The sequence below is a fragment of the Dicentrarchus labrax genome, unplaced genomic scaffold (genome assembly GCF_905237075.1).
Source record: "Dicentrarchus labrax unplaced genomic scaffold, dlabrax2021, whole genome shotgun sequence".
Taxonomy (NCBI): domain Eukaryota; kingdom Metazoa; phylum Chordata; class Actinopteri; family Moronidae; genus Dicentrarchus; species Dicentrarchus labrax.
In genome coordinates this window covers 6,724,489-6,751,813 of record NW_026136718.1, presented here as the reverse complement: position 1 = coordinate 6,751,813, position 27,325 = coordinate 6,724,489, and the positions used below count along the sequence as shown (strand labels likewise).

At 41.1% G+C, this 27,325-nt stretch overlaps 3 protein-coding genes and 1 non-coding gene across 11 annotated transcripts in view; 1 reads left to right on the top strand and 3 right to left on the bottom strand.

The window, feature by feature from the left end:
- LOC127350466 (glypican-5-like) overlaps positions 1-13,980 on the bottom strand; it is a 49,303-nt gene extending 35,323 nt beyond the window's left edge. Inside the window, exons 1-7 of one of the 2 annotated variants that reach the window (XM_051377152.1) lie at positions 13,916-13,980; positions 11,030-11,135; positions 7,629-7,790; positions 3,582-4,129; positions 2,078-2,260; positions 344-525; positions 86-145 (exon numbers count right to left, since the gene is read on the bottom strand). In XM_051377152.1, coding sequence (XP_051233112.1) covers positions 86-145; positions 344-525; positions 2,078-2,260; positions 3,582-4,129; positions 7,629-7,790; positions 11,030-11,135; positions 13,916-13,948 — 1,274 coding nt within the window. In that variant the 5' untranslated portion in view covers positions 13,949-13,980. Of the gene's footprint in view, positions 1-85; positions 146-343; positions 526-2,077; positions 2,261-3,581; positions 4,130-7,628; positions 7,791-11,029; positions 12,871-13,915 lie in introns of those variants that run through there. The other variant, XM_051377151.1, reaches the window with a different exon arrangement.
- trnam-cau (transfer RNA methionine (anticodon CAU)) lies at positions 13,111-13,183 on the bottom strand. The gene has a single exon. It is a non-coding gene; the product is annotated as a tRNA-Met (tRNA).
- Positions 13,943-19,907, top strand: nasp (nuclear autoantigenic sperm protein (histone-binding)). 3 transcript variants are annotated; one of them, XM_051377154.1, is made up of 15 exons: positions 13,943-14,163; positions 14,542-14,601; positions 14,700-14,813; positions 15,053-15,133; positions 15,316-15,422; positions 15,921-16,334; positions 16,564-16,631; positions 16,716-16,786; positions 16,964-17,037; positions 17,342-17,530; positions 17,752-17,924; positions 18,082-18,162; positions 18,267-18,341; positions 18,856-18,987; positions 19,706-19,907. In XM_051377154.1, exons 1-15 carry the CDS (start codon positions 13,943-13,945, stop codon positions 19,742-19,744), a joined length of 1,899 nt encoding a protein of 632 aa, XP_051233114.1. In that variant the 3' UTR covers positions 19,745-19,907. The 3 variants fall into 3 exon arrangements, with proteins under 3 accessions (XP_051233114.1, XP_051233116.1, XP_051233115.1); XM_051377156.1 differs by lacking the exon at positions 15,921-16,334; XM_051377155.1 differs by lacking the exon at positions 18,856-18,987.
- Positions 19,908-20,298: 391 nt separating this feature from the next.
- Positions 20,299-27,325, bottom strand: ccdc17 (coiled-coil domain containing 17). 5 transcript variants are annotated; one of them, XM_051377146.1, is made up of 15 exons: positions 26,895-27,324; positions 26,369-26,497; positions 25,835-25,945; positions 25,455-25,578; positions 25,157-25,295; positions 24,340-24,456; positions 24,075-24,196; positions 23,621-23,743; positions 22,725-22,909; positions 22,510-22,595; positions 22,176-22,391; positions 21,664-21,799; positions 21,152-21,238; positions 20,929-21,039; positions 20,299-20,567 (listed from the first exon to the last, which is right to left on the bottom strand). In XM_051377146.1, the coding sequence occupies exons 1-15, from the start codon at positions 27,090-27,092 to the stop codon at positions 20,427-20,429; spliced, it is 2,025 nt and encodes a 674-aa protein (XP_051233106.1). In that variant the 5' UTR covers positions 27,093-27,324; the 3' UTR covers positions 20,299-20,426. The 5 variants fall into 5 exon arrangements, with proteins under 5 accessions (XP_051233106.1, XP_051233107.1, XP_051233108.1 ...); XM_051377147.1 differs by having other exon boundaries at positions 22,725-22,906; XM_051377148.1 differs by having other exon boundaries at positions 25,877-25,945; positions 26,895-27,323.

Here is a 27,325-nt window from a genome sequence, read left to right as displayed (position 1 = left end):
AACAAGTTATTAGAAGTCTATCATTTTACTTCTTGATTAAGCACAAATTTTACTTTGATAATAATAAGTGCTGAGACCAATTTACCTTGAGAGTTTTTTCAGACTGCGACTCTTGTCCCCTCTGGAACCTTTAAGAAGGAATGACCTGGTGGGAAAAACACAAACAAGCAAATACAATACATGTTTAAATTCTGCTATGACTGCAGGTCAAATGTAAAAAGAACCTCTACTGCGTCTCTTTCCAGATTTAATTCACCTACTGTGGCTATATTCTGGCCCCAGATATTCTAACCTCTGACAGAAGAACTCGTACATTTCATCAGATGTATGGACAGTAACTCACCTCCGGGACTGCTGCAGCAGACGCTGATGAGCAGCCAGACCCGCCGAGGGAGGCGATGTCACAGACGACCTTTCTGAGGTTAGTGATGTAGCAGGGCTTACAGAGGTCGTAACATGCGAGACGGTGGGATTAGCACTTGGCATCATGGGACCAGCTGCCTGGGGTCCACACACCTTCTCTACCTGAGGAAGAGACAGTCTGCAGGGTAGTGTTAGAGGGTAATGATGTGGCTGCTTTTCAGTGAAATGCTAAGTGGAATGTGCTGGAAACAGCAGTTTCTAACCTTTTGAGTCTCACCACACCCCATCAGATGAGCTCAAGTACCCCTTCATCAGCACCACCCATCATATGTCAAATGTGCTCTTTTGAAGAGATTTTGAATAGGATGTTATTTAACACTATCAATTATATAAAAGCAAATTTTGTTACAAGTTTAACATCTAAGACATAGTGATCCTGGCATTGTCGATGTTTAGGCTTGGTCTCCCTTTTTGATATTAAATCATATCAAACATATATCATTAAGATATATTTTATATAAATGAGCTTCACAATCTTCCCAACGTCAAGTCAAAACCTAGAAATACCCACTGGGGTTCAATTACCCCTAGTTGGGTATTATTGTATAGTATTATTATATCACTTAGTCAAAGGCATCTGGATTAATTTACTTATTCTGTCTAGATATCCTACTACCTGGGTCACTGATCATTTTTAACATTCTTAAAAATAACACAGCATTTACCATAAAATCCATTTATGACACAAAGAAAAAAGTTCAACAATCCCACAACATACATTGCTTTTTTTGTGTACTATTTGCAAACTTACAGATTTACCTTGAAATCCAACACAGTGGAGCACAACACCAGACATATTATAGAGGCCAGTAAAGTCTGTTTTCTCCACAGTGGTCTTACTTGTTTACAGAGATTACTGCTGTCTTAAAATTCATGCTGCAATCATCTATTTGCTTTAAATGCTGCACATACCACATAAAGGGTTAGAGGCCAGCCTTTGGTGATGTGTCTAATGAATAAGAAGCGTGATCAAATATTCAATTAAGTGGTATTTTCTTATTAGCCACAATTAGCAGTGTGATTATGCTTGTGTGTGTTTGTTTACCTCTCAGGAATCTACTCTACTAAGTCCACAATGTTCCCTCAAAGTTGGATGGCTACTCTATTTCTTCCTCCAACAGTGTGTGCATGCATGCATGTGTTTGTGTGTCGTCTGTTTGTCCAGAGATTAGCCACAGGAACTTTCTCATCACTCAGAACCAAGCTGCATTCTGGGTATCGGTTGTCCCGCCAACCACAGTCTTTGTCTGGCACTGGATCTGTATTCACACTCTCATACGCACACACACAAACACACACAGACTAAGGGGAACCCCAGATTCTCTGAAGAATGAGGCTGTTTTTAGCCCATCTAGGTACAAGGCTTTTGTGAGGAGATCCAACTGCCAGGCTGAAAGAAAACCCACGGCCTTCCTCATTCTGTGTCCAAAATTCAAATGACTTTATTATTGGGGTATATGAGTAAGGATGGTTTAGCAATCTATTACTGATATATATGAGGGGGCATGATTTTTTTGTGTTTCAACCTTTTTTTTAGCAGACATTCATCCATATCCAGAATCATAAATGTATTTTATCTAATCATTTAAGGTGTAGTGAGTATAGGGCAAACCACTTGCAGCTTCCCCTCCATCCCACCATCCCCCCTGCTTACTGTGGCTGTAATGCGTGGCCCATGCAGTTGAGCGTGCAGTATAGCATCATTCACATGATTTCGGACTGCTAACAGAGCTAACTCCATGCTGTTGTGGTTGCTGCTGGTTGCTAAAGTAGCAGCTAACCGTTGGAGCAACACCACCAAACTCCCCCAGGGGGCGCCAAGCTCTGATACGCCCATCTGAATAGAGGGAATGGACAGGAAAAGTGGAGAAATGGGAAGAGTGAATTCAGATAAGGGGAGGAGAGGGGGAGAAAGAGGGTGCAGAGAGGAAGGAGGGGAGGGATACAATAAAAACATGTTTTAATGTTACATTTTACATGTTTTTTAAAAGCTGGTGAGTTGGCTTAGATGTGCTGCATATATTTTACTTCAAACAAATCAATCAGTGACAAATTGATAGTGACACTTTGCTATAATTAGAAAAACAGATGGATGGATGGATGAGCCAAGGACTGAGATGACTGGCAGTTTCTATCTCATGACAGAAGAGCCAGGAACACATTTTCCATAAACCAAGTTTCCTTCTGTCACCGAGAGGCTGTTCCTACTTGTCCCTCTGCCTCGCCTTCACTTTACTGTGTGTGTTTTTCTTTTCTTTCCTTTCCTTTACTGAAGAGGATAAACATTATGGGAGTTTCTCCATCACACTTTCTTTCCTTCCAAGAAACTCTCAAGCGGGATGAACAGTGCCATCTTCCAGCTTTGTGCTAGAAAGAAGTCTCTCTATTGTGGGCGCTGTTAAAGCTGTCCAGCTAATTTCGAAGCAGCCCAGTAAGATTCACAGAGGACACTGCCAGTTCTCTTGGCAATGCTCTTGTTATTTGTCAGTCTAAAACTTAATGTGGGAATGATTTATTGATGATAAAATGCTGTGAATGACTGATTCAGTTATGTGAAAGATGAAAGCATTATTACTTTTTTCCCTTGCTTCTCTGGAGGCAGAAAAGAGACAAATACTCTGAGGCCTCTCATGCATTTAAAACAGTATCAGCTACAATACACAGACAAAACCTGAGAAGAATCACACTAAATCTGGAATTAGATATGACTTATCTAAAATTATTTACAAAGTGGCAGGAGGTTTATTTAAAAGAATAGTTCAGATAATTAATACGAATTATTAATTAAGAAGAAATACATTGCTTTCTTGCAGCATGTAACACCACAAATTGACATTTTCACATTTCTGTTAATTAAAATATGAAATAAACATGGTATAATGTGGCAATTAATAATACTAAGACGTGCTGGCATTGGTGTATTTTCTAACTGTGGACAGAGCAAGGTTAAATGCCTCCAGTCTTTATGCTAAGCTAAGCTAATTGCCTCCTGCCACTGGCTCCATACTTACCGACGTAACCTTTGTAATCTCTCAGTGACTTAATGAGAGAGAACATACACACATATACCTCCTTAAGATCCTGTATAGTTTGTATAGTATAACTATAATGGAAACAAACACACATATTAAAACAGATAGGCGCATACAAACACTTACCAGACATCCTCTCATAATGTTGACGCACAGTCCGGTACAGGGCCGTATCAGTGTCAGCCCTCTGCAGTGGGAACAGTACTGCATCCTCACTAAGCCTCGTCCACACTCTCTGGATAAGGTTGCCTTCTCTGTCGCGTTCACAACCTCTCCGGCCAGTCTAAGCAGTTGGCTCAGTGCTCGGCCCACCCTGAGCGCACGGGACAAGCTGCTGACCAGGAGCCGAGGATGGGGTCCGAAAGGGCTGACATCCTGCCGCGTCATCCGCAGGCACTCGTCCTGATTGGTGGAGGGGGAGGAATAGGACTGGGGTGACGTGTGGCCGATTCCGGGATTGAGCAGGCGGCGGTAGACCAACGGGAAAAGGTCATTGTAGAACTGACGCACAGTGTCGTCCAGTGAGGAATTTGAGTCTCCAGAGAGGTGGTGTTTGATGCTGCTGAACAACTCAAACACTAGGGGGCGACAGTCGGACGCCAGCGCGGAGTAGGCGTTGTCGAACAGAGTGCTGGTCAGGTTAGATGTGAACGACACAAGCGACTCGAAGGTTTCTGGAATGAGAGAAAGGGTCCATGATAATAAGTCATGAATTTAGCTGAAAGGAATATCAAGAAGATTATTAACTTATAGCAGGCTGTTAGTTAAGTTAACTTATTAATTTTCAGTCTAATGACCCCTTATCTAGCGAGCATTTCTGTGCACTAGCATGCTTAACTAATATGACTTCTGCTTTCATAACTAGTCATATCAATTGTGTTATTGTTGCTGTATGAACTTCTTTAATTTCCTAACCTCAGTCCTGTTGTTATATTAAAGTGGAGACGGACACGTTTTCCACCACTGTTGCAAAGACAACCAATAGCTTTCCGTTTTGGTGGAAGGAGGAGTAACATTAAAGTTAGAAGAAAACATTAGGAGAAAAAGAATGAGTTTGTTCGTTCATTCATTTTATTTATAAGTCTCGTAAATCAAGCATTCATTTTCCAGGAAAGTGGCAGACAGAAGTGCATAGTGAAAGCAAGGATTAAAGGGAACTAATCTATCGCGTTTACGGAATGCAGTAAGTATGCAGAGACATTTTGGGTGATCCACTAAAATTGGATTGCTCCAATTTTTAATAGGGGCATTGCTGACATAGATACATATGATTCCCACATGTAAGATGTGGCATTTCCATATTTGTGCATATATTAGTTTCCCTTTGTTACACAGTGTCTGTCTCACTAACCTTGGACTGACTTTATCCTGCTGCATACGAGCCAAAATAGCACACAACTTAATTCATCCCTGAGCTCGTTTTCACTACCCTGTTATCTATAGTCAGGTGATAATGAGAGGCCCAATCTCAGGATCCACTGTGTTTCCTATGTCCGACACGGTCTAATAAAGTGGACAGCACCCTTAACAGCGGCTGTGTGCCAGTGTGTGTGTGTGTCTATGTTTGAAACTTGCCAAGTAAAAAGGGTGATGTCAATCTGATGGCATCCTGACTCTCTCACACAGACACCCACAAACACAAACACAGACACACACACACACACACACACCCAATTGGAGTAAGTAAGAAAGAAATCTATTTATCCGTAACTTTCAGTAAGTCATTCAGTCAGTCAATGTGCATGTTTGTGTGTGTGTGTTCATGTCTTAACATCTCTGTATTTCACAGCTGCAGCTGTCTAACTCTCCTTGTGACAGCAAATTATTAGGAAATGTATTAAATAACACACAAACTGAGTAAATAAGGAAATCATTACAACTCTCCAGGAGAGTTGACAGAACAGCGACATGGAATTGGTTTCAGTTCTGTACATTCATACTCATTTTCTGTCAAATAGATGTAATGAACTGAAGTGACTTAGATGGTGGTCAGGGAATGAGGCGGTAGAGCAGCAGAGGGAGGGCTCGCTTGCCTGAAGTACTGAGTGAGAACGTCTCACTTTTATGTGTTTGCATACCCATGTCCTGGCAATAGCAACACAAATACAGGCGGCATCGAGTGACACGGCCAACTCTACTCTGGGGTCATGTGATTAGCTCTTTGCCCTCTGTGATTGGATGACAGCTGCGACATGGTGGAGAGGGCACAAGGGTCTTACAGTGCCAGGAGAAAGACACGCAAGCATGCAGACACATATGCGCGCACACACACACACACACACACACACACACACACACACACACACGCACGCACTTAAGTAATCCACTGGGTGTAAATAGAGCCTGACTACAACCGCTCTGGGTATGTCTCAGTTTCTCTAGTGGGTTTTAATCACTGTGCTTTGGGGAGGGGATCCTTGGAGATTCAGCTCAGCTGTTGAAGACCACTGCTGTCGTGCATTAATTCATTTCATTTATTAAAGTGTTGGTTCATCTAAAATACAAAAAAGCATATTTTCTTTACCACATTTTAAAAAGCAAATGGCAGAAACAAACCATAAAGCCATATAAACCCTGAGATACCAGGTATAATCAATCTGTTTGTATCATTTCCACCCTGATTTTCAGAGAATGATATCTATCACTTAAGCACATAAAACTATCTGCATGGGTAGATATTTCTTGGTTGGTAGTGAGAAAACATATTTTTTGCGCTGTTAAACCTGCAAACCTGTTAAATTTCAATTAAATGCAGCAAATTGTAAACTTGTCTCCTCTTGCTCGCTGCACTTTTCTCCACGTTCAGCCTTTCTTTGTGTATGGGTGTTTTGCATTAATTTTACCCATGGATGGTTTAGCCATCCACTGGGCATAAATAGAAGCTGAAACCGAGCCTGGGTGCATTCAGATGTAGCAGGGGAGGAGAGAGCGAGAGATAGAGAGACAGAAACAAAGAAAACAGAGAGGTACATGTTTGCCATGTCTGTCTGCTGGGTTTCATCAACTCTACCCCTCTCATAATCTCTGCACACACACACACACACACACACACACACACACACACACACACACACACACACACACACACACACATTCATGCAAACACACACACATTCATGCAAACACACACACAAGCTCTTTCTGTCACACACACACACACACACACACACACACACATGCTCACACAGACTGGTGAATAGCGTTGAGAGACAAGTGGACAAGCAGAGTATTCTTCCTCCTATTCAGAGCAGCCCGTTAGAGACCGGCTGTTGCCCACGGCAACAACACTTTGCTGCGGATACGTACTGAATGTAAACATTCTCCGTCCCTCGCTCTCTCATTGGTCAAGAACAAAACCTGATTATCGCAGCGACAGAGACAGACAGACAGAGAAAGAGAGCGGAGAGTTGTAACAAAGTTTTCCGCTGCTCCCTCTGAGAGTTTGCGCTCTCAAAGACTCAATCGAACATCAGTTGTTTGTTTGGCTAGCCACTGTGGCGCCTCACAAAATAAACTGGCCTCACACCACTACCCTGACACAAACTAGCTATTTCATGATGAACACACAAAGTGCGAATGACGGGGGGCCATAGGCACTTGACAGAACTGTTAAAACACCAAAATCAACACTGCTATTAAAGTCACTTTGATTTACATTCTTGAATCACGCACACGCAAATTATTAGTGCTCATTAGTCATTATAAATTATTAATGCAGCATATAAAACCAAAACATTACTGTTTACATTAGGGCTGCAATGAAAAAAGTATAATTTCAATAGCAATATCCAAGAGCCAAATGGTTTATCTTTATATTACTTGTTTTGTTCAAGGGAACAGTCCAAAAGCCAAAAAATATTCAATTAAAATCATACAAACATGCAGCAAATTGTTATGTTTGAGAAACTGAAACCAAATCATTTTTGGTGTTTTTGCTTAATAGAGTCGATCAACTAAGAGACTACAATCAAAGTATAATTAACTGAGGAATAATCATGTACAATGTATGTGTACATTGCACTCCTTCATCACACAACAACTAGACAATGTTTTGATTTGTTGAGGAACTGGAAGAAATGTTTGTAATTCTCCTATTTGCATTCCTCTTCAATGAAGCATGCATTAGTGTACATATTGTATCATCTGGTCTCGCTTGTATACTCTCTCCCTCACCTTGGTAGGCCTTGGTGTGTCCAGCGATCAGGTACTTAAGTTCAAAGCTGTAGGATCGCATCTTCTGCTGCGTCTCACTGCGAACTGCCGCCATGTAGCTGTCCTCCATCTTACTGGTGCAGCAGCTGGGCCCAGGGTGGACACACACTCGCAGAGACTCATCTGAAAGACAGAGGCGGAAGAAAGAGCTTCAGGCCTCATCATATTCACTGAAGATCCAACACAGAATAAAATTAATTATTTCATTAAGTCTGCATCCACCTTTACTCTGACCTTGGATAAAAGGTTGCAGGCGTACTCAACAAGTTTTTCATGACTAATAGAAGTAAGACATATCTGATAAATGTTTGATATTATTATAATTATTACAATTAAGGCTCGGAATGAATTCCTTGTCTTACTTACCACTCAAAAGGTACTCAGAGCTAGAGATGTGTTCCTAAAGGTTGTTTTATTAATCAGTTAAGTTTGCTGATCCATTTAGGGAACAATAATCTTTATTAAAGACTTTATTCACAAAAGTAACTCTACAATGAGCCTGTTGGGACCTGACATGATGACATGCACAGTGGCCGACACTTCACAGTTCACACCAAGTGTGTGTGTGTGTGTGTGTGTGTGTAGAGGTGTCTGTGTTTGTGTGTTTGTGTGTATGTGTGTGTGTGTGTGTGTAGGTGTGTGTTTGTGTGTGTGGAGCAGTCTGACATTGGTAGAGTGCTGTAAGCCAAGCTGTCAAGCAACTGACTGAGATCAAGGGAAAGAGAGAGATCAGAGGAATGGACAGTTCACCTATATCTGACCTGACACACACACACACACACACACACGCACACGCACACACACACCAGACTTGTGTGAAACTTCAGCTATTCATATTAGCACTGGCTGACGGTGGAGTACATTACTGGGATAGCTAGTATTTATTGGTAATGCTATGTTGGATTCCTCAGTTGCCAGTGGGACAGTAGGTTGGTGGGAAGCCAGACGACAGGTCAGCTCAGTTTCACATATAAATCTGAGAACAACCAGTCCAACACTCACTCAGTCAGCGTGATTCAGAAACCTGTGCAGCCTCTGGTCTCGTCTCAAAGTTCATTGTTAAACTAATTTGAAAAAAAAAGAAAAATCTCTCAAGCACAAGGTCCACTTACTGGAAATTTTCCAGAACTTTCAGCTGCATCACATGTCCTTCATCAGCAGATGGAGTTTGCTCAGTTGTCATAGAGATTGTTTCATTGTTATCACATGATACATGTATGGAATTTGATCTGTCACATGATAACAGGCGGTCATACAGTATGGGGGGGGGGGATTGTAATCCCTGTCTTTGTTCAAGCCTCAAAACTTTAGAACATTTCCGGTAAGTGGACATCACGTTAAGGATTTCTTTGTGAGAGGTCAATAATGAAACCTCACGCTCAACAACAAAACTTCAGGTGGTAGTTCAGGAGAATTCGGACAACATTTTCAGACCAACCATCTTGTTTTTCAGCTCGAATATTAAAAGCAAACACCAGTGACAGGCCAGGGAGTTCTCTGCGTTTGTCCAGGGAAGAGTAGGAAGTGTTGGTGTGGGTACGTACATCAAGGAGAGCTGTTATACAGCCTACTTAAAATGATTACTCTCTCAAGTTAATTCATCTGGTGTGACCATTCATGGCCACACCAGATCACAAGACTGTTGTGCAGAGCATCTACTGTGGTAACATCTATAATTAGCAGACATCCCTGCCTGAAAATGCAAAGGCCGCCACCATATTTTGTTAACTAGCTGTTAAGAATCACAAGCTCATAGAAACACACATCAGTTCCTGCAGCAACAATAATACTGCAGGAATACTTCAGTACCTTACATCTCATTTTTCATCGACCACGGGCAAATGAGTCCCCAAAGGCAAGTTATAGATATATAAAGCATGGATTTTTCATTCTGTTGGAGCAGTGTTATCTGCTGTTGTCTGGCAGATTTCTGTGTGTCTGCTGAGTATAGCTAGACGATTAACATCTGATTTTTATGCACCTTCATGAACTGTATAATTATGAGAAGGAGACAGTTAATGTTATGTCGAGATTTCAAGAAAATAAAGCTTGTTAACTCGAGATCTGTATCATCCACCACTTCACTCTCCACTATCCAGGGAAATCTGAAATTACTGCCAGCCAAATGACTCCAAGGGATCACCTTAATATGGTTCCAAAGAGACTCTCATGAGCCAGACAAAATCTCACATTTACATTTAAAAAAACAGCATCTTTAACACCACCACTTATAGCCACGTACACTTTAAAGAGCTCTATATTAGTGGTGCAGACTATTTAGGTTCGTTTTTAAACAGAAATAGCTTCTCTCTCTCTCTAATAAGTGTTGGCTGCACACTGACGATCCTGTATATTTGGAATTTGGCCCTGCATTTCTAGAGCTATGAGTTTAAATCCTGTGTGGGCAACAACTCACAGCAATGCTTCAAGTATTAAAAATCTCATAGCAGGAGAGATATTAATTTGGAGTTTGATTATTTAACAGGACATGTATGCTCGCTTTCATTTCAGTCATTTAAAAGGAGAACGTGTGGAAAATATAGCCATTCTTTAACATTTGTTTCAGCACAGGAAGGTTGTTAAACCCAGCCCAACTATATGAAGTGAATCTCAAAGTTTGTGATACTCAACAGCAGGTTTACACTGAATTATATATTTTACCTATAGAGATTTTTAAGGTGCTTTTGTGTGGTTAGTAGGGATTGTATGTAGTAGTATTTGGATCCTTTATTTAAGTAAGGAATACTTTGTTAAAATGCTCAATTACAAGTTATTCAAACAAAATTGTATAACATTAAATTACGTTAAATTAGTATAACACGTAAAATGTTCTAGTATCAAAGGTAAAAGCAGCCATGATGTAGCAGATCAGCCCTATCAGTCTTATATTAGGATATATTATTATTATTATTATTATTATTATTATTATTATTATATGTATGTTTTTATATAATCTATGTAGGTATATGTTATGGTTACTGATACATCGTTAACATTTAGATGTTTTGGAGCTGGTCTAGGTGGAGCTAATCTTTAAACACTGCTCTCTAGTTTAATACGTAATGTTGAATTGTAATGTATAAACTCATCTGTTTTTGTATTTAAAATCTGAGTAATAAGTTAATACTTATTACTACTAATAGTTGGAGTAAAAAAAACAGAACATTTGCCTCAGAAATGTGGTGGAGAAGAAGGATGAAATGTAACAAAATGAAAATGCTCAGTTTGACTATCTTTAAATTATTATACTATATATAATTATACAATGCTTCAGTAAATGTACATACACGTTACATCCCACCTCATTTTCTAAAGTCTCCTGTTGACTTTCTGCTATGATATTTCCAAAGGGACTGACTGACCTGTTCCCGGCCTGTCTGGCACCAGCTCCACCGGGCCTATTTGGCGCATCATGTAGGCTGTCTTCACCTCATGACAGCTGTCCACATCGGCTGATCTACAGCCGGTCTCCGGTAGAAAAACAAAATAAAACAAAATCAGCCAAAACAAGTCCACGCTTTGTAAGGCTGCACGGAACATCGCAACATCTCAGTCAGGATATAGAGAGTCTGGGTGGTTAATATGAATTCCTAAAAAAAAGTCCCACGGTGCAGTGTGAGTGAAAACTTCATCTGCAGCCAGTAAGTCTGTCTGGAGCCCACTGTCAGACTCAGCGCCCTCCTCCCCCTCTGACTCTCTCACTCACTTCTGCTCAATTACTTAATTGACATGTGCACTCAAAATACTTTCAAAATACCACTTGGTATGAGAGTGTGTGTCTGCTATACGGTAACTATCGTAATGTCAATAACAACGTATTACAGTTGAGAAACTGGCAACACAATAAGACCATAAATGTCATAAAATCATAAGGAATAAAGGCAGTTTACTCGGAATTCACTTACTTATGTGGCCATAAGACGCATAAGTAAGCTTCTTTTTTTTCCCCACTGACTTTAAATCTGTATATCACACACATACTTTACAACAGCTGCTACTGCAGATACGGTCCATTAAACCTGACTGATGACTGTGAGTGAAGTGGAATCAGGAGGAAATACAGTTTGAGAGTGGAACAATGGCGCCACCCGCTGGTCACTTTGGACCATAGCAGTCATTTTTAAACACCCCCTCAATAAAAGAACACCATTCAGATAATGTAATAATGACTTAAAGACTGTCTTTTGTTTACAATTTGACAAAAAGATGATTTTCTTCAAATTTAACTCTTCCAACAACCTAAATTAATACTAGTTTGTTTTCCCAACACCACGTTCAGTAGCTAAGCTAAGGTTGTTTGCAACGGATATTCGTTAGTTAACGTTAGTTCGGTAATTTACAGTAGCCATGACAACCTATCAAGTCCGGGAACAGTTACTGACATTGTAGATGAAACGTTAAATTAATATTTGGCCTCCCTGTTATCACCATGTAAAGTAACGACATACGATACTTTAACACGACGACCTGGTTCACATTTCTTCTTAACAACGAAGATAGGAAAGAGCGGTTGTGCTCCTCTTGTGGTAATTCGCTGCGAAACGAAAGGTCAACGGTTCGATCCCCCGCCGGGGGAAGATGGATACAGAAGTTAGAGGAGTTTTCGGCAGTTTAAAATGTTTTATAATCCCGAATGTACGCTACAAAATGGCTTCTGTATATTTCTTCAATTCTATATTGTGTTGGAGCTAAATGAGAACATATGAAAGCAAGTGGACGTTTTAATATCGGCGCTCAAAGAATTTGACGTTCCTTTTATGGGCATTTCGTTTCCGGCGCCATTCTTGGTAGTTCTACCGATTGTGATTGGTTTTCACGATTGTTGGTAGTGGGGAGGCATCTGATTGGTCAAATGTTGGGAGAATGTTTGGTAGTGATGGCAACGCGACTGACTCTCACATAATAGATTTACATATATTTTTGTATTGTTTGTCAAACGGAACCGGATCTAAATTGGTGTAAAACCTCTCAGTAGTTCCCGTTTGGACCTACGATTGTAATGTATTTGAACCATTCATTTCACCCCCTGACAATTTATGTATTTACCTCCGTTTACTATCTTGCATTTTAGCTCGTAACTATGGTAATTATGGTGCGTGGATGTGTGCGTGCGCTACGTGCATGGACGTGATTACGTAGCACATGTTGAATTAAAATATTTAACATTTATTTAAAATTACATTCCAGCAATTTCATACTTTAGGTATTTTCATTGAGGTGTTTTATATATATATATATATATATATATATATATTATATATATTATAATATATAATATATATATATATTATATTATAATATATTATAATATATTGTAATTTAATTTATCGACTTTTTTAAAACTATTTTGGAGTTTAATCCGCGCATCCACTAGAGGGGGCTTGCGTATCGCCTGTGGTACCGAGTGGTACACGTACAACGGCATAAAGCGGTACAAAACAAGTGCCCCGTGTGAGGCTCGAACTCACGACCTTCAGATTATGAGACTGACGCGCTGCCTACTGCGCCAACGAGGCTCCGATTCCACCTGTAAAATAATTACTTTATCAACATAATGCCATATGATTACGTGATTAACATTAGTACTGTGTGGCAATTTATATACCAAAGGTCATAATCTGGTTCAACGTGGCGAAAGTGCGGTCGAGGGTAACCAGGAGATGGTGACACACCGTTGCTGTCACTGCTGCCTGTTTCCGTTTTCAGCCTCCATTACTGCTGATTACTGCTCAAAGGGACAGTCGGCGACATAATGTTTTAATTATTTTAATGTAGTTTTATTCATTTGACTGTAAAGCTCACCTCGTTCCTACCAATGGTCAGCCTCAAAAGCTAAATTATAAACTAAATCCCAGTTAACTCAAGAGGATTTTGATCACAGTGTAAATTAGCGAGACATAATTGGTGCGTTCTCGTCGTGGGAAATCTGAACTTCCCGAGTGAAAACAGCCCACTTGAGCTGTCGGGTGGTAAATAATAAGCACAAGTTTGACGATGGAACCTTAACTTTAACCGACTTCCCAATTTGTGATTAATTTAAACAAAAAAGAAAGTTTCGTCAAGTGTCACGTTGGACATCTCGGGTGTATTGAATTATCTATTAAAATAATCGAAAATAAAACAGCACATTCAGTTATTATTATTATTTATTCATGTGCCTTATCAGCGCACAACAAAACGTCAGAATACAGTTTTTTTATTTGTCTCTGAGATTACCTGTTGTGTTTTGTAAATCGCCTTTAACCTACCGTCTCCTTTCTCCCACGGGGCCCTGAATGCATCACGATACTTGCTGCGGCTCCTTTAACTGCAATCTCCCGCGTTCCCAGTTAAGCGGAAATAGAAAGCTTTCTTTTCTCTATTTAAGCGCGCCAACAAAGACAATCACCAGAGGTCTGTCTGTACTTCACCCACGGCACACTACACCGCCTGTTTCTGTCTCTCTCTCCACCGTCTCTACTGTCGTCCTGAAAAAGATGCCGGAGGAAGCGTCGAGGTAAAACTCGCTTGTAATTTTCTTACTGTCTATAACGTACGGTGGCGTGGGGGGGACACAGCTAGCTAGCCTTTTAGCTAACACTACGTTGACGACCTTGTGTGGTTAAAGTACTGGTCGCATGGCATGTAGGTTTTTGCACACTTTATAACTAATGACTGTGAAAGTAACAGGGTGTTTGGTTCATCTGCACCTATTGGTTCCTGCAGGCGCTTCTACCATCACCCCCCCCCCCCCACACCACTGGTGGGCTAGTTTGCTAACAACCATACGGTGCTAACAACAATAAGGCGTAGCTGACATGTTGTGAAACTATGTGAGATACCAGTAGTAAAGGATAGGTGTTTGGTATTGACTGAAATCCTCTGACTCCTGCAGTGTGGAGGAGAAGCCGTGCTCCTCCTCCTCCTCATCAGCAGCAGCAGCGGCTGCAGACAGGTGCGTGTCTGTACTCAAAAACCCCGCTGCATCTGTTCTCGTTATCATTCAACATTGACCTAATATACCAGTTTATTCCTTTTTGCCTTTTCTTGCAGCTCTGTTGACGCCATGGAGGAGGCTAAGAAACTTATTGGCACAGGGAACAAGCATCTAGTGATGGGAGATGTTGTCTCTGCTGTCAGTGTCTTCCAGGACGCCTGCAGCATGCTGTGAGTATCAGTGGGGAAAAGTGCTGTCACTGATAGTTGGCCTCACTCAATGTAATCTGAATCTCTAGTACTCAGTCTTTCTGTTTTCTATTAGTGTGTGTGTGTGTAATGGTAAGTGAAAGTATATTTTCAACCTCTTCATGCTTCTCGGATTTGAATGAAATTTAACTTTTTTTTTAACTTCTGCTTGTTACTGACCTTCAAACATGACCAAGTCGACTGCTTGTCTTATCTGGCAGGGCTGCAAAGTACGGGGACACTGCAGATGAGTGTGGCGAGGCCTTCTTCCTATGTGGGAAGTCCCTACTAGAGCTTGCCAGGTTTGTTCATTTAATTGCTCACTTTGAAAACTGGTTTATGTACTGTATAGTTTATAGTGTTACTCTGGATTGTTGCGGGGTTGATTAATGTGGCATCACTTTGTTTGGTTTCTTTGGACTTGCTTCTCCTATTAGCAGTGTCTCTTTACTTTGGATGTCTTGATGGTCTTTTTGTTTGTTAGGATGGAGAACAGTGTCCTTGGTAATGCTTTGGAGGGAGTCCCAGAAGAATCTGAGGAAGAGGAGCAGCCTAATAACTCTAACATTGAGAGTGCCAACAGTCTTAATGGTCAGTATCAAATATTTTTCTGTAATTGCAAAGAGATTACTGTTTTTAGGCAACCAGTTCCAAAGTAACTTCAAGTGGCTGTCATCACATTTTAGTCATATTTAATTATTTTTAGAGGTAAAAATAACTTGATATTGTGGAATAATGCTCTTTCATTCTGATTCCCTGAATGGCAAAATTAATTAAATGCTTCATTAAGTTCTTGTTTTGTTGATCAACTAAGTAGTGTGTATGTATAGCCTCATATGCATTTTCTTGCATGTATTTTCTTAAATCCAGTTCTGGTTAAACACCGGCCTTTGATTGGTAATAGTTTTGGAGCAGTTAAGAAGCCAAACAACAACTTACTGTTGGTGTCCATGTTTTCTGTCACCTTTGGCTCAAATGCAAGGCGGTTATTGAGTTTCCCTCCTATGTCCAGTCATAGAAACTGACCTTTTTGGTTTTAAAAGATGCTATTTAATGTGAAACCATTTTTCACATGCCACTCTGGTACAGAAGAAACTAGAGATGAGCTACGAAAGCAGGTGTATGACGCAATGGCGGAGAAGGAAAAGACTGAGTCAGGCAAGCTGGAGTCTGAGGATGAAAAGGGCAACACTGAGGTGAAAAAGGAAAATGCTGTGGCAAAGTCTCCGGTCAAACATGTGAATGGATCAGAGGAACCGTCAACTTCCCCTGTGAATGGCAAAGAAAAGAGTTCAGTCCAGAAATCCAAAGTGAATGGAGCTGAGAAGAGCCCGGTTGCTCCTGTGAACGGTGTTGGGGAAGGTCCCACTGGGTCTTCTGGAAAGGAAACGGTGACAAAGAAGGTAGAGTCCGAAAAGCAGAATGACGAGAAGACAAAGGCAAAACCAGAGGAAGGAAAAGATGAATCTAAGCCAGAGGCTGAACAGGACGGAGAACCAGAGGGCAGTAGATTTTTGGATACAGAGCACTGTTTGTGTGGATGGGTGGAGCACAAACTCTGCACTTGTTATAAACGGGCCACATTAACAGGTGTTGACTAAAGGTGGAGGGGGGGAAACTCACCAGAGCAATGGTGTACTGCACTTCAGGGGAAACATTTGAGCACATTTAGTTTCTCCTTCAATCACACCGTCAAAATGATTAACCTTTAATTATCCTCCTGTTTGAACAGATGATGAGGATGATGATGACGATGACGACGACGATGATGAGGATGGAGAGACAAATGGACAAGATAAGGCGAGTTCCCCCTAATGCCGGTTTCTTTGACATAGTTGTAAATATTTGATTTTTGACATATTCCCCCTGCACCTTTTTTTTCAGGAAGAGGATGAAGTGGGGAATTTGCAGTTGGCGTGGGAGATGCTGGAGGTGGCTAAAGTCATCTACAAAAGGTAAGGGCAACAATGAAAGATGATGTGAGGTCAATATACAGTCATGTCCACTTACATTTAAAGTGATTAGACACAGGTTTATTCTGTTCCCTTCATATAAATCCAGACTGCAGGTGGAACTGCTTGAGTATGTGAAGTAACATTGTCTTTTAAAGTTATTTTTATTTATCCCGACAGAAAGGAAAACCAAGACGACCAGCTGATGGCTGCTCAGACGTATCTGAAACTTGGAGAAGTCAGTGCTGAATCAGGTATGTTTCAATCCCCACCCCTCCAACACCAGGTGGTTCTGAACTAATGCTTTCCACTGCTCTGTAATCTTGCATTGGCCCATCAAAATATTGCGTTCAGTCAGTCAACTAGACACCTTCAATTTTTCGTCTTGGGTGTAGAACTGAAAACGAGTACATTCACTTTAAAAACTCAACAGACCAGTGACATGTGTATAAATGTTTAGTTTATCATTGAATATATTTAAATTGCTTTAATTCACTAATGGTCGCAAAGACGGCCTCTTCAGCAGAGCTAAATGTGACCCCATGTGTTCTTTGTCAGGTAACTATCCCCAGGCGCTAGAAGACTTCCAGGAGTGTCTGGCCCTGCAGCTGAAGCACCTGCCTCCCCACAGTCGTCTTCTGGCTGAGACCCACTATCATGTCGCCACTACACTGTGCTACATGGATCAGTACAGCCAGGCCATCCAGCACTACAACAGCTCCATAAAAGTCATCGAGACCCGTCTGGGTACGTCTTGAATGCTGTCTTATTTTTAGATTAGGCTACATTTCGTAACTGGTAAATTGTAGGGAATTTTATTTTATATATATATATATATATATATATATAAATATATATTTATATATATATATATATATATATATATATATATATATATATTAAAGTTCATTCAGTGATGGCAGCTAATGGGGTTGCACTATGAACTCACGTTCATTGTTGGTGTATAGCCATGTTGCAGGAGGTGATCGCCGCAGCAGAAGGAGCAGATGGGGCTGCAGAAGAGAAGAATGAGATGGATGAGCTGAAGCAGCTTCTGCCTGACATCAGGGAAAAGGTCGAGGATGCGAAGGAAAGCCAAAGAACAGCCAGTGCTGCCTCCCAGGCCATCCAGCAGACACTAGTGGGTACAAAGGACAACAAGACTGTGTATTGTGATAAAGTGTGAAACAACACTTCTTCAGTTTTCACTCAAACTCCACCTGGAGGTTATTGGAGTGAAGTTTACATTATATCCAATTGCAGCTTCAGCTCGTGGCTAACTGACTGACCTCTTACAGGGCGGAGCCTCAACCTCATCAGCATTCCTGTCTGAAAATGGGGGCCCATCGTCGTCTTCGGCATTTGCAACAGCCAGCCAGGTAAGGACACTGTGCACATTAAAACTGTTAGGTGCCTGACTTACTGTGTAACAACAGGAATGAAAGCCCCACACAACATCTCTAAGCAAACGAAACCTCTTCAGATTCCAGTTAAATCATCTGACAGCGCCTCGTCTTCCAAAGCAGCCTCAGACATCTCCCACCTCGTCAGGAAAAAGGTGAGCCCCGCTAATCTCTTCCTGCCTATTTTTTATTTTTCTCAAACAACCATTTAATAATTGCTTAAGGACAGAAGGCCTTCACAGCTGACTCGATACTGGAACCATAACCCTCTGTATACTGAAACTAGCCGTGTGTTTGTCTGCTTTGGTTGTCGGGATGTTGCGGTTTTCTGCAAATGTCAGTCTTTGACTTGTGTGTGGTTTTGTGAAGTGTGACTTCTTCTGTTAGGTTATCTGACTGTAGTTGTGGTGTGTGTAGTTGGTTGTGTTGTGGTACTGCATTATGCTATAAATTATGCTTTGATATTAGCCAATTTGTGTGAATGATACAATGAATTGTGTGCGTGACCTTGACATAATTGGTGACGGCGCCTTGGTGTCTGCGTTTGGCTTCAGTTTCCTTCTTCTAAATGAAATGAAGGTTGTTTGCATCGGATACAATGGCGTACAGAAGCGTTGAGTCTTCTCTCCCCCCCCCCTCCCTTTGACCTGGTTTTATGTTTCTGCACAGAGGAAACCAGAAGAGGAGAGCCCAGTGAAGGACACTGATGCTAAACAAGCGAAACAGGAAGCCTCAGTTAATGGCAGCGGTGACTCTAGTGCCAGCAACGGCAATGGAGTCCAGGAGGGAAAATCACAGGAGGCGAGTGATGGGCTTCTGTCTTATGTAGCGATACGTTTGCAGGACGACACTCTGAAAAGATTGTGCTGCGATTACCCTGCTTAAGATGGATGGATGGCTGAACATACAGTAGAGCCTACTTGCAAATGGTTCTGGTGGTGTTTCAGTCATATCTTAATTTTGGTTGAGGTCGTTTCAACCTCCACGAAAGCTTACGCGCTTGTACGGAGGAAATTGCCCTCAAGCCTAAGCAGAACTACATGAATGCCTGCAAGGAAGTCTGGAGGAATCTTGTGTAACTTGATGCTTCAGTCAAACATGATACTGATGTCTTTGGCTAGTTGCAAGTCCAGACATGAAAAGGCATAAACATGACCAGACTTAACAGCTGTGTCTTTGTTGAATCACTTCTCCAATATTTCTTGTGAAGTGGCTTTTTATCTTGCACAAGTAAACAATACCGTCCACTCAGAGCTTCTAACTAGACATCCAGCATCAGCTGTTGCTGTAGTTTGAAGTTAGAACTGTTTGAATTGCTTGAAAAGTTGCTTGAAACATTTTTCTATAAACGTTGTCGTTCTATTAGTAGATAAAACTGCAGCAGTGGGCGCTCTTTAACAAGAGCCATACACAACAACCAGCAATCTGAAAGCGTCTTCTGAGACTATCCGTATGATATGCAGGCAGAATATCTGATTCCTTCTGTTAAAGTGTTTTTTTTGTTCTTTGCTCCCTGTAGCCTGCCAACCAGTCATCCTCTGTCGAGTCTTCAGCGTGACTGTCGCCGTCTCTCTCCTGATCAACAAAACCAGCACAGCATGCCTGTCCAGTCCCTCTCCACCTTCAACACTTTTGTTTTTGTAAATAAGACCCATTTTCATAGATTTGTCTGTCAAGTTTTGTATACTTGTAGTAAAAGAATAAAACATTTGCAGATGTAAGTTGGAATCGCCAAATTCTTTAGACTTTCAGGGAACTTAAAACTTCACAGAACTGCTACGAGGACAAACACTAGATACTCAGTTTCTGTTTTTTAGAGGGAAAAGGATGAAACCCTTATTTACACCAACCTAGCAACCAGTGTTGCAAACCATTGTATAGACCTGCAATGATTAGTGGATGACAGAATTGTCACCATGAGATCTGGGACCTGCGAACACTATTCCTGATCTTGTATAGACCAAATGATTGAGAATCTGAATTTCATTGTTTAATTGTAGCACCGATTTTTAACAAACGTCTGGCACTTTTTTCAATGGACTATTTAAATATAAAAGTGGACATTGTTTAAATCATCTGCATTGTTTTCTAACAAAGTACTCACAATCTATATTTCAACTGTAACAAAAGGAAAGTAATGCCTTTTTATTGTCTTTAGAAGAGAGTCCTCATTTACACTTCCACACAATCAGTTTTAAAAGAGCCCAACGTTTAAGATGTTGCATCCTGGTTGTAGATTTTCAGCTCTGCCTGGCTGCCTCTGTGGGTGGAGGGTCTTGGTGATCAGTGAAGGGCAAAAGGGAGGACAGTTGCGTGGGATGTGGATCAACTGAAACTGGCAAAGCTGCATTTCCGTGGACAGTCACAGGATGTGAAGACGCCTGTATTGAGACAAAGCACAAACCAACAGCACCACGTTCAAGCTTGTTTATAAATGAGACATAGTCACCTCCAGTACAAGAACAAAACGTCCACAGGAGATAATTTTCAATGTTAATTTGTCCTTATGTGGACAGGAACTTATGGTCTGCTCATATTGGCAACTGTATACAGCATTCACCATGGATTATATAACAGTCACAGCCTATTGACAAAGTCACACGAATGGATTAAGGTTAGATCAGAGGGTGTTAAGTTTAGAGCCTTATATCTAACAACTCCATTTAAACAATTACACTCAATCATCTTACATAGAATTCATTTATTAGTTAGTTTTTTACTTTGATCTGTTTAACATCCTACCACAGTTGGATATTTATAGTGACTGGTGCTGGTCGGGTCAGGCTTTGCCAGAGTCTGTACTTCTCCATCTCGTCCGTTGATCAAACGCACACACAGCTCCATGCTGCCCACCTTGAGTTTACAGTGACACATACAGTGCAGTCAGGTGTGTAATATACGACCTCACTTAACCCTTTGCCCAAAACCCCTTCTTACATTTTACAAACTCTTGGGATCTTTATACCTGGGGTACTGAGTTGAGCTGGGTAAGGCTTAATGAGGGTCTAATAGGCAGACTGCGCACTGGCACCCTCCAGTGGCCACTATGGAGCTGGTGGTGGAGAGAAAATATTAAATCATGTTCATTGTTGCTTACATAATCATACACAGTACAACATAGTGAAATTAAGCCTCTGCATTCAACCCATGCTAAGTATTGGGAGCATTGGGCAGCCAATGTGCTCCAGCTCAACTCCAGTTCTAGACCAGATGATGTAATCAGTTTGTTCAATACCTCTGCAGAAAATGAAATTGAAAATAAGTTATTTATACCCACAGCCTTTATACACCACTGGTTTTTGATTAATAAACAACATATTAACTGAGCCGAGGCCTGAGTCTCTTTATTGTGCAACTGAATAGTGAAAACACTTAAAAACACTTTAACATTACAATGGCAAAACAGATTAGTGTATAATTAATTTCCAATCTGTTTTCAGCAGTATATTAGCATTTAATTCTATAAAGCTTTTATACCTGGTTGAATTGGTCAAAGAGTTGGATTCGTGTCCATCCAGAGGACGTCAGTTTGAAGACCTCCTGGCTGTGAACATCCAGGTCTCTCGCTGTCTGCACCTCCACCACTAAAGAGAGGGAGGGTGACGGCTGGATGCTACAGGGGGAAACATTAACATAATGTTGATTTTTAGATTTGTTTTTTTTTTTGCCTGATAACAATTCCTTCTCCTCAGGAAAATAAACATTCCCCTTGAAATAATAGCACACTGAGTTTTCTGAATACCGATTTCATACTATGAGCAGGACTCGTCTAGGGCGTTGAGCTCAGGCCACATAGTTCTGGGTCGTCTTTTATTATTTTTTGTTATCTACGTGGTATTTTTGCAGATTTTTTTTTAACCTTTTCCAAGTGAATTCTAATGTAAAGTTGAATTATTTACCCCTTTCTCAATATTTACCAAGCCTAGTTCAGACATTTTAAGTCTCTTCCCTGCTGTATATAGTAATAAATACAATCCTTCCTCTCCTACCTGGGTACAGGCTGTTTGACTGACAGGAGGGCATAGTTTCTAGGGGTGAGGCTGTGGGTGTAAGGCAGGGATACTCCTGACAGGCACTCCACAGGGGGCAGTGGAGTCGGTGATCCCACCTCCTGACCTTCTGAGTAGAGAGCTGCAACCAGGCGCAGCGCCCTCTGAGAGACATCAACCCCCAGAACCAGATCATAGAAAACCACAAACCCAGCTCTGAAATAACAGAGGACACTGACAGATCAGTGAATCATTTCATGTGATTTTTAGAAAGTTTATGTGGCTACTGGCTATTTGAAACAATTTATATTCTGTATATTTATATTAAACTGACGCAGGATCGTAGGGGGCCGGACCCAGAGAGTCCAGGGAGTCCAACATGCATCTTCCCAGTGGAGAGGAGAATGATCTGGCCTGGAGCTAAGGGGCACATAAAGCATCTGAATCAAACACTGTCAATAATTTAGGACATAATTTAAAGGCAACTATTATATTACTGGAAGCCATGTTCTCTCATGTAAAAGTGTCTGACTACAACTGTAAATGTACCAGTGAAAGAGGTGCATGAATGTGAGTCTTGGGCTGGAGTGGGAGTAGATGATGAGGAGGAGGAGGCGGAGGAGGAGGCTGTCTCCTGGGCCTGGGAGCTTCTTTGTTTCTCTCCAACTGTGCCTGCAAACTGGCAATCTGCAGGAGGTTTTCCCTCTGAATCAGCTCAAGCTCGGTCCTCACTGCTGAGAGAGGACACACAAACGCAAGATATCCTCTGTACAGAGACAATTACCCTAGACCTGTGTGACCAATATATTCCTGGCATCAATGACAATCTTCTTTTTACATAATCTAATACAAAATAATAATCACTTCACTTTAATGGCTACTGTATATGACCAGAGTTGCTGGAATTTCTGTTTTCAGTACAACATGGTTAAAACTGCTCAGTGTCAGCAGTATAATACACAAGCAACATATTACACAATAAATAATAATCACAATATTCCTAAATAATGTAAAAATACATTTTTTATGTTGACAAAACGATGTAACTGCTTGGAATTTGGACTGTACTTCCTTTTAACTTATTCCAGGTAACAACAGTATGTTTTGACCCTGAGCCATAATGTGCATTTTCGTGACTGTGATGTGTGTGCTGTTTCTCCTCCCTGCCTGCGGGTGGTGCTGTTCAATCTGTTCTGTGTTTTCTCAGTGTGTTGAGTTACAAGTGGAAGCTGATTGAACAGGAGGCTGATGGCACCTACTTTAAAATGCTTAGTGATAATGTATTTAATTAGACAGATCTCTGTTGTAAATAAATGTAAAGTCCCGTGTCGAGGTTAACACTGAAGATCGTTTTGTTTGTTGTTTTGGGCCCTGTTTCATCTTGGCTGGGTAAGAAACTTTTAAAGAAAAAGAGCTTTGTCATTTATTTTTGAGAACTCTCCAACCTTCATAGTTATGGTGTCCCTCCCTGGCCAGCTGGAGCCTGAGGATCTCCTCCTCCAGTCTCTGGTTCTCATGCTCCACAGCCAGCAGCTCCCAGCTCGGACCCCGCTGAGGAGGCTTCACCTCTGGACAACAAGGACAACAATGATGTGGCTCAGGACCAAGTTACTCTCGCTTTTATGCCATAAGTCTGGACTGTGTACAGTTTGTTGCCCCTAGATGCAACACTCTTCCCCAGGGTGTTTGTTTTGGCTTTCAGTATGTTTTTGATGCTATAATTAAGCATATGAAAAGAAATGTTGGAGCAGAATCTAATAACCATGGAGCTAGTAAGAGGAAATAATTTTTTTTAGAGTGTAAAAAGCTGAATAAACTTAATAAAGGCTCCACTGAGCACAGCTGTGTTGACAGAGGGTTATAAAGTGACAAGCACTACATCATCACTCTGAGTCTTACTCTTGCCGGCTGCCGCTGGTTGGTTCTTCTCCAGACTTTGGGCTTCTGCCTGCAGGTCGATCATTCGTGCCACAATCGCTGGATCTGACCCACCTGACTGCATGTATGCCTGCCGCAGAGCTCTGCAACAGAGAGACGTGATTTACCTGCATATAACCAGGTAGCTCAGTTCAACTAATTCCTATTCAGTCCTCTATCTTGTTTTTCCTTCCAATAGAGTGGTTTTTTTTTAAATAAATGACTCTTAAAGAATGTAGGTACATACTTTATCTGGGTAGAGAGAGGACCATCTGCACAAGAAATGAGCTCGTAGCTGTCACGATGCATCTTTTTATTCTTGTGTGGATCTGGCTGTTTAGCAGGTACAGAGACCTCTCGCACACTAAAAAGAAAACCAGTATATCATCTAAATTAGATCATATTATTGCATCTATGGTACATTTTCCAGTCATGATCCACCCTACAATAGGAAATTCAATTTATTCTACCACAAATGTTGCAATGAGGAACTACCCAGACATAATGAAATACATAATTGATGCTCTGACTCATCCGGCAGCTAGAAAAAAATATATTTCACTATTCATCTTGGAGGCAGAGCGCCATGGAAGCAGGCATTTCTTTTAGCATGTATCTATGCTGACATAATTTACCCTAACAAATACACATTAAATAAACTCTGTTGAATTCGAACCGGCTCTGGCAGCACAGTGAGTGGTTACAGACTGAAATGTTGCAGGTTTGATCCCAATTAAACAGTCAGTGCTGAACTCCCAGCAGTCATTTATGCTGTTAATGTGTCTTTGAGCAACACCCCGAAAACAACACTCACTCTCTGTGTTAGTACATTTACCCCAGTACTGTATTTATGTGCAATTTAAAGTATAAGAAATCCTCTCAAAACACCAAAATCACAAAATGTGTTAGCTCATGTTTCAACATTTTATACTTCTACTCCCCAACATTTCAGATGGAAGTATTCACTGTACTTATCTGACAGCTATAGTTTGAAAAGAACATCTAAAAGGCTGACATATGACACTCTAACATTAGTATACATACTTGTAAATACACATATTTACTGTAATAGATGGAGATGTTCAGCCAGTTGCTGCAGCGTCTCCTCGTTTCTCTCCTCCTGCTCTCTGAGCTCCATCAGCAGACCCTCCAGATGACTTGTGTTGCTCTGTTCAGACAGCACACTTACCTGATGGGCCAGCTCTGACAAACACACACACACACACACACACACATTCACACTGTTTTAGAGTCTTTGACATTAACAGTGTCAATTTGAGAGGAATGTCAGCACAGACTCAAACACAATGGCTGAAGAGGATATTTGGATTACTCATGCGGTTTATTGCATTTGTTCCTCACCGTCTCTCTGCTGTTCCAGCTGCTGGTTGTGAGCATGTATTAGGGCCAGTTGGCGCTCATGGAGCGTCGCCATTTCCCTCATCTCCTTCAGTCTCTCGCTGTGACCCAGCTGACGCCCACTCGCCTAAAGACCATGTTTATAAATGAATAGATTCATGCCCAGCTTTGGATAATAAACATGTTACACCCCGGAGCCAAATGATTCATTTCTTTTGTCACCCTGAGACCCAGCGTCATAAAAAAGTACTCTTGTCTTGTATCCGTCTTCACCTGTGACCTGTGACTCACTCTGACACTGCTGGCGGATGACTTAATGCATTATTTAAGAGATTTTATTACATAGAAGAAATGTGCACCTTGACATACTTTAAAGTGCTCACCAAGAACAATCGAAAGGCTGACAGAAGAAACATGGAGCCCACCTCAGTATCTGTGGTCCTTTTTGACCAGTTTGGCAGATTTTCTTCAATGGACACCCTCAACTTGTGAAACTGAAAGTCAGAGGAAAGAAATGTTTCTTTATTCCATATTGATATTTGCAATTAAAATGTTTATTCGATAGAAATTAGTTTAAAATGCTTGCACGTGTCTATTTGTATGTCCGGATAACATAGTACCATACTTACTCCTGTGTGTCTTGACTGACATAATGATATTCAAACATGAATTTTTAATCAAAGACCATGAAATGCCGGCAGTGCTCGGTAAAATGACAATTAAAATCAACGTGCATACACACAATGTTGCTCTGACACCTTCATCCCTGTTGTGTTCTTATGAATTATCTTATGTATCTAAGGTAAACGTGGATCACTGGGAATAAATAAATACATTCTTCTTGTTCTGTCATTGTGTTTTATATGTTTTAGATGCTGCAGTGCAGCACAGATGACGTCTGGTTGGTTCAGTTTTACCTCATCTGTGAGATTTTGCAGAGCGGCGCTGTCTGTCTGACTGGTTGCTGGTTTGTCCTCCGCTCTTGCTGACTTTGATTTGGCATCAATGCTCGTCCACCTGGTAACGTTCCTTCGTTGACCCCTCAGCTGCACACGCAAAGACACACAAAGACACGTGCAGCATTTTCCATTGCATCTGTCTCTGTCGCTGCAATGATGGACATATCCCATAAATCAGCTCTAGTCTCCACTCTAGTGAAGTGATAAAAAGGTCTAATTCACCTCTTCCATTCCTCTATTGGCCAGTGACATAAAATTAAACTCTACACTGTAATATCAGTTTATAAGTTACACCTGTACAATCCAGCAGCAGCAAAAACTGTGCAAATATCTGTCTGAAATATAGTTTTGTCATGCAAACACACTAGTTTTTGCATTTGTTTATTTATTTATTTTGCAATTACCCCCTCAATTTTCACAATTCAAGCTCACTTAATCCACCCGCTCAGACCTTGCTGTCCTTTACTAGATGAGTATGACTTACCTGAACAAGGTCAGGGGTTCTCGTCTGTTTAGGGTCCACACATCTAGGTCTGTCTCTCACAAGAAGCTCAGAGCTGTGTCTTTGCACGCGAAGGTGCCCTGCCTCACTCCCAATGCAGAACAGTGCTTTGTGTTTCTCAAGCAGCCCAGTGGAGCGAAACACCATGTTACAGTCTCCACAGATCAATTCCCTCTCCATCTGGTGTCAGAGCTGTTTATCAAGAACCAATAAAGCTTGCAAGAAGCTAAAATGAAGTATAGTTAAATATTTGATTAATAGGAATAACACAAAGAGGTTGCAAAGAGGATTTGTGAATACAAAAACCTCAAACTCCCCACTTCTTACTCTAAATGAAACAGAAGGGTCAGTTCATTTAAAGGTTGTAAAACACGTTTGGTTTGTTCCTTAACTACTGTATGGGTTACTGGCTT

Coding starts and splice junctions, on each gene's coding strand:
- nasp (XM_051377154.1), top strand. CDS start 13,943: ATGCATCACGATACTTGCTGCGGCTCCTTTAACTGCAATCTCCCGCGT. Junction 16,632..16,715: donor AGACAAATGGACAAGATAAG/GCGAGTTCCCCC, acceptor CTTTTTTTTCAG/GAAGAGGATGAAGTGGGGAA. Junction 17,038..17,341: donor AGAAGTCAGTGCTGAATCAG/GTATGTTTCAAT, acceptor GTTCTTTGTCAG/GTAACTATCCCCAGGCGCTA.
- ccdc17 (XM_051377146.1), bottom strand. CDS start 27,092: ATGGAGAGGGAATTGATCTGTGGAGACTGTAACATGGTGTTTCGCTCC. Junction 25,579..25,834: donor CAGCCTTTCGATTGTTCTTG/GTGAGCACTTTA, acceptor CATGGTCTTTAG/GCGAGTGGGCGTCAGCTGGG. Junction 25,296..25,454: donor GCTGGAACAGCAGAGAGACG/GTGAGGAACAAA, acceptor TGTGTTTGTCAG/AGCTGGCCCATCAGGTAAGT.